This window comes from Centroberyx affinis, unplaced genomic scaffold (assembly GCF_046629955.1).
Source record: "Centroberyx affinis isolate AG114_WGS23_722 - 3 ecotype Tasmania unplaced genomic scaffold, CSIRO-AGI_Caff_v1 ptg007379l_1, whole genome shotgun sequence".
NCBI classification, from domain to species: Eukaryota; Metazoa; Chordata; class Actinopteri; order Beryciformes; family Berycidae; genus Centroberyx; species Centroberyx affinis.
In genome coordinates, this window is record NW_027283722.1 from 385,733 (window position 1) to 392,050 (window position 6,318).

The 6,318-nt window shown below is 39.5% G+C and overlaps 1 protein-coding gene across 1 annotated transcript; it reads right to left on the minus strand.

The window, feature by feature from the left end:
- Window positions 1-181: 181 nt before the first annotated feature.
- gltpa (glycolipid transfer protein a) lies at window positions 182-6,192 on the minus strand. Its single transcript, XM_071513652.1, has 6 exons — window positions 6,129-6,192; window positions 5,202-5,331; window positions 3,182-3,240; window positions 2,969-3,102; window positions 2,711-2,861; window positions 182-2,278 (listed from the first exon to the last, which is right to left on the minus strand). Exons 2-6 carry the CDS (start codon window positions 5,302-5,304, stop codon window positions 2,096-2,098), a joined length of 630 nt encoding a protein of 209 aa, XP_071369753.1. The 5' UTR covers window positions 5,305-5,331; window positions 6,129-6,192; the 3' UTR covers window positions 182-2,095.
- Between the last annotated feature and the right edge of the window lie 126 nt (window positions 6,193-6,318).

A 6,318-nucleotide genomic window follows, 5' to 3' on the forward strand; every position in this document is an offset into this window, starting at 1 on the left:
GTTTCATTTAATTGGGCTATCTGATTCAACTAAAGGTAGAGCAAATGCTCCCTCTAGTGGAAAAACGAAAGAAAGAAAGAAAGAACATTTTTTTCAGTTTAGTTATAGGCTGTATAGTTACATTTTTTAAATAGTTAAACAAGTGAATTGTTGTAAATATCTTTTATTGAAAATGATGGTTTACATAAGTTGAAAATATAAGATTTGTTATTTTGCACTGTACACACTAACACTGCAACATAATTTCAGCCACAAAAGACATTCAGAGAAAGCATTTCAATGCATGTGCTCAAAACAACACTGACCAGTGGCCATCAACATCACTACTATCCAGAACATCACATTTAACATCTACTAGCATCTGAAATGTCCCATCTGTCCAAAAACCTTACAGAAGGCAAAGAAGTAATAGTGCAACACTTTATATTTCCTTCGCATGACAGTGAGGAGGTTTTCAGGAATGTGTGTTCAGTGTTATATAAGCACCTGAGAGGATAGTGGACTGAAAATCATCTAGTGGTGATGAGGCATTGCTTTGGAAATAAAATATATTAAAAGATATGCAAGTCCTGCACAACATGGAAGTATAAACTCAGTTAGATCTCATTAAGTCTAGAGGCAGACCAGGCCTTCATTGTAATTAACAATTTGTTCTTAATTGGCCTGCCTGGTTAAATCAAGGAAGCATATAAAAATACATAAAGGCAGAAAAGCGGAGACGGATGTTTGTATGCTCCGTACCTCCAGCTTAAGGCACAAACAGGTGTGCGATATTAGACGGCAGTTACATTAGTGTACATCTTTTAAAATATTTGCGTTTTTCAATAATTGTCTCAGTAATCAAAGTAATCAATTCTAGTAACAATCCAACATGTGACTGAAGAAATCAATAAGTCATTATAATGGATAAACTGTGGCTATGGTTTGTATACCTTGAAGTAAAATAGTTTATTAAAAAAGTGAAAAATAAAATCCATTATTCAGAAAAAAATGAATTTTTGGTTGGTGCCCTGGAAAAATATGGCTTCTTCTCCCAAATATTTGTAAACCATGTAAATAATGTATTTTTTATTTTTGCCATTTGACTTCAAAATATAAGCCATAGCTCTGTATTTCAATGAGACCATTTGAATAATTTGAACTATACTGTTTTAAAGCACCATGGCGCCACTTACCTCTTTCACTCATCATAATTTTCAAAAGCATATCCAACATCCATCAGCTAATTGGCTTCATTCTTTAAAAAGGCAGTTTACCATTTCAATCAAAATAAAATTTAAGAAAAAAAAATCTGAAAGTTTGAGTTTACACTCAATAAATACTTATGTAATTTCCTATTCTTTGTAGTATCACAAATAAATATGAATACAGTCTCACTCTTGCTCATACAGAACATTATAAACAGGTCAGAGGAATGGGCAAACTACTAAAAATTTGAATTTAAGATATGACAGACTTCAAGAAGTTTCTTTCAATAAATATACTTAAATGCATGTTAGAAGTGAAAAAGATCACTATAACTTAATAACGAATATAATAAAGTTGAAAAAAATTCTAAATGCATTATATTCAGTTTCGTAGCGATTAACAACTGTCAACATTGCACTGTTCGTAAACACCTCACTCATTTACTCATTTACTTTTAGAAAGCTGTCACTTTGGTAAAAGTCCTGGTGCTGGTTTCCCAAAACATCTGTTGCCAAAGTATTCCTTTGATGCTTTGTACAACTGCCACACATCAGTGAGACAGTATTCATGATTATGAAAACAAATACTAGATAATATTTTTTCCTTTAAAGATAAAATATGTTTTTCCTATAGAGAAACAAGATTCTTAAAATGAAGAACAAATACATTTGGGAAACCTGCCCCAGAATCCAGTGATAGTCTGAGGGAACAGCATAATGAGAAAGCAAGCAAAGGCACACAGATGAGTAAAAACACACACATTCGATGTGTAACGACAGTGAATCATTGATACACCCCCACATTAAACTGGCAGGTGACCTGAAGGTAACCGTGCCAAGATTTAGACTGCGTGTAAATGATCTTGTAAACGAAGTGCATCACTGGAGGGATGAGGAGCGTCCCGCGGTCACACTGTGTAGTCCAGCTCAGCGTTCAGCTTAGTGTACATCTCATAAATAGCATCGATCGTAGCAGTGAAGTTGACGAGGAATTTTCTGATTTTCTCAAAGCATTCCTCCTCCTTGACCTCCCGACCCTTGGAGAGGGCCTTCAGGAATTCTGTCCTATAGGGAGCAGCGTAAAGAGCTGCCTACAAGGGCAAATAGACATTTAAAATTTATATGCAATTACTTGTTCTTAGTGGTGCATTTCTCAACAAGTAACAATAAAAAATACCAACTAGGGATGGGACGATATGCTTATCTCATGGTACGATTTGAGCCACAAATCTTTCTAGCAATAGCACTGGCTTGCTAGAATGTAAAATATTTAAAAATATCATTACAAAGAGCAAATAATGTAATTTCCATGGAGAGCTTGTGAAATTGCGATGGGCAAGACGTCTCATTTGTGATTACTACAGTAGAATAAAAATGAAGCTAATGTCACGATTCATTTTTCTGCCCCACGTATTGTCACATTTTTGTATCGCGATACATTGAATTTCGATATATCGTCCCATCCCTAATACCAAGACATGTATCTAGATATGTATCTCTCATAACTGAGAGCTGCACCTCACCTGGAAGAGCTTCTGCACCAGCCAGCCATGGTACCTCCTCAGCGCTAACTCATAGGCTTTGGAGGCATTGACCCGGATGAGGTTTGGATTGTTATCATCCCTCTCACCGTCCACCAGACTCTGAAGTAAGAGTTGGATAAACCGTAGACCCCTGGTTAACGAAGATGAAGAAATGCACAACGGTTATGGCTGCACACCTTACTGAAATGAACACACACACAACAATTAACAAAACCACATATATGAGGTTTCTCTCACCTTTTTAGCCACATGAGAGCCAGGGTTGCTCCAACTTTGGGCCATTCTGTCCCATGCATCTCCTTCTCTGCCTCCAGGATCTGGTTTAGTGTCTTGAATCTGGCTGGGTTGCTATCATAAACTGCCCTGATTTTCTGGAGGTGATAACGATACAATTTAATGTATTACAACTGATGAGAAATTTAAGAGTAAAGTAAGAGTGGTTTTACTTACTGTGATGTTCCCAGATATGTCAGCCTTGATTGGAGCAAACACTGTTGAACCAAGGCAGTCTGAAGAGAAATGTTTAAACACAATGTTGAGCTGAGGATTTAAAAGGTGAAAAAAGTACATACAGTACTGTAAACTAATACTAAAATCTATTCATCTCAGAAAATCAGCATTCTTTAGAGCGCTGTAAAGCTCTTTTGCATGCTGACCTCCAACCTCTACTAATGAACCTAGAAGTATGTAACCATGTTGTCAGTGTAACCATGACAACAGAGAAGTGACTAGAGCAGCATCTACTGTATAAGCATGGCTGATTTATTTTGTTGAAATTATTAGATTGGATCGCACAGTTAACTTTACAATCAACAAAAATACTAAATAATTAAACTGGTCAGTGACCCTGACAGATTTTTTGAAAGCACCACTGGAACGCATTAAATTTTCAGTAGCTTGAGCTTTCCTACCAAGTGCAATATGGACAAAAGAGCTATTACATACAGAGAATACCAACTTAAAACAAATCTTTACTATGTTTCAATAATAGCTTGCTATTTGTGAACCCTATATTGGACAGATAAACTAGGCCAAAGCGAACTTAAACATGAATCAAGAGATCTTAAATCGCACTGTAGCCTACTGGTAAAGCAAATCCATCTGGATAGGGTCTGTCTGTCATGCTTTCACAGCATTATCATTAGGTGTCCTTTAATTAGGCTACAAGAGGCGTATTGAGAGTATTTGCTGATGGGACGGTGAACAGTGAGACATCCAGAGTCCTGACCACACACGGCTCACGGTAGACTCACTGACAGATCAGACAGCTTTCAGGCCCAAGTTGTTAGTGGAAACCACTCATGACAAAGTGCGGTCTATTGTGCTGATGTGATGTGATGGCATGGCCACAGCACCGATGGCAACGTATCTTGTTTCGGAGACATCCTCACCTTATATGCCTCTCTGTCTCTCTCTCTGTCTTCCTGTCTCTTTTGTTTTACTGGTAGGATGAAGCTTTTAGTGACTTGTTACAAATGCAATGCAAAGACAATGCAATGCAAACAGAAGCCACACAACAACCCAATGGAATGCAACAGTAAAACTCTGTAAAACCTATTAAACATAAATACTGAAATAAATTTAAAATAAATAACCTATTGACAAGAATATGCCTACTAGGACAATTCCACAATCAGCTAACAAACAATAGCAGCGGCTGTCTTGTTTCTTGAGTTGGTAAAGGCCTGTAGGAAAGTTGGCCAAGAAGTTTTCTGGGTCAGGAAACACAATAGTGACGAGAAGGAAAGAGGTTAATATCAACATCAGACTTGGGTCCTCTCAAGGGTTTCACATGGCAAATTCAATAGAGGACCTTTGGCATATTAATACAGAATGAAGCCACACAAAGATGCCCTGGTGCACCGTGCCACCAGTGAATGGGCAAGGGGAACTCAACACCGTACTAATCAATTTTCACAACTTAAAATCCAGGGCAGTGAATTAAATTATGCATGCTAAAGGATTGTGGACTGCTTGATGAAGAGAAATACGATCCAAAAAAGATTATCATTTGTAAAGACCAATGTGTGTCCGTGGAGCTTGACGGAGATGTTTTGACAAATTTCTCTCACAACTGGTTTTGCGTTTATTAATCAAAGTTGAACAAATCCCATGTGAAAAATGTAAATCCTGCCTCAGTTTAGCCTTTTCAACAAAGTCAGCAGCACTTTAACTATATCTATAAATCCAAATAATTACTCCTATTTAATATCAGCTAGTCTAGTCTCAAGTTATCTGTATTGAACTGTAGGACTGTGACACAAGTTCGCAACTGAATAGTTATGATAAACCTGTTAAAACCATCAATTTTTATATAGAAGATTCCCTCTTTTCTGCAATCATTAAGATCTGTAACTTGTTTTTCACCATTATTTCTTCACAGCTGCCTGGGAAAGCACAAATCACTCCTTCATCAAGTAATGCCACAGGTGCCTACATTGTTGCTACTGGTTGAAACTAAAGCACTCACCAAAGAACGGTGGAAGGTGTGACACAGCCTCCAGAAACGGCCGAGTCTCCACCTGCCTGTCAGCCGGCAGCTGTCTGAACTGGTGATCCAGCAGGAGAGCCATGGTGGAGTCCGGGCGCTGCTCTTACCTCTGAAACGTTAGCAACAGGCTGTCACCTCCGCCGCAGATTTACAGTGACAGCAGGAAAGGACTCCGCCACCCCACCCCAACACACACACACACACACACTCACACACACACAATCTCTCTCTCTCTCTCTCTCTCTCTCTCTCTCACACACACACACACACACACACAACCTTTCTCTGTCTCTCTCTCACACACACACAACCTTTCTCTCCCTTTCTCTCTCTCTCTCACACACACAACCTTTCTCTCTCTTTCTCTCTCTCTCACACACACAACCTTTCTCTCTCTTTCTCTCTCTCTCACACACACACACAACCTTTCTCTCTCTTTCTCTCTCTCTCACACACACACAACCTTTCTCTCTCTTTCTCACACACACACAACCTTTCTCTCTCTTTCTCTCACACACACACAACCTTTCTCTCTCTTTCTCTCTCTCTCTCTCTCACACACACACACACAACCTTTCTCTTTCTCTCTCTCTCTCACACACAACCTCTCCCTCTCTTTCTCTCTCTCTCTCTCACACAACCTCTCTCTCTCTTTCTCTCTCTCACACACACACACACACACACACACACACACACACACAGCCTCTGTCTCTCTCTCTTTCTTTCTCTCTCTCACACACATACACACACAACCCCACCCCCCTCTCTCTTTCTCTTGCATACACATACACAATCTCTCTCTCTCTCTCTCTCTCTCTCTCTCTCTCTCTCTCTCTCTCTCTCTCTCTCTCTCTGACACACACACACACACACACACACACACAGGCCGCGTTCCATGTCACCTACATTGAAGCCAGGTAGTCGAATATCCAGCCGACGTCTCATATGTCGTATGATCGACTTGCTGTAGTGTCAAACTCTTATCCCGCTACTGTTAGATCGGGCCCACCCGAGTCATCGCTACCGGTCCGGTAAATGCACCGGGTAAAAGGCGCTAGGAAAAAGGAAAAAGTCCAGGCAGGAACAACGCCTAATG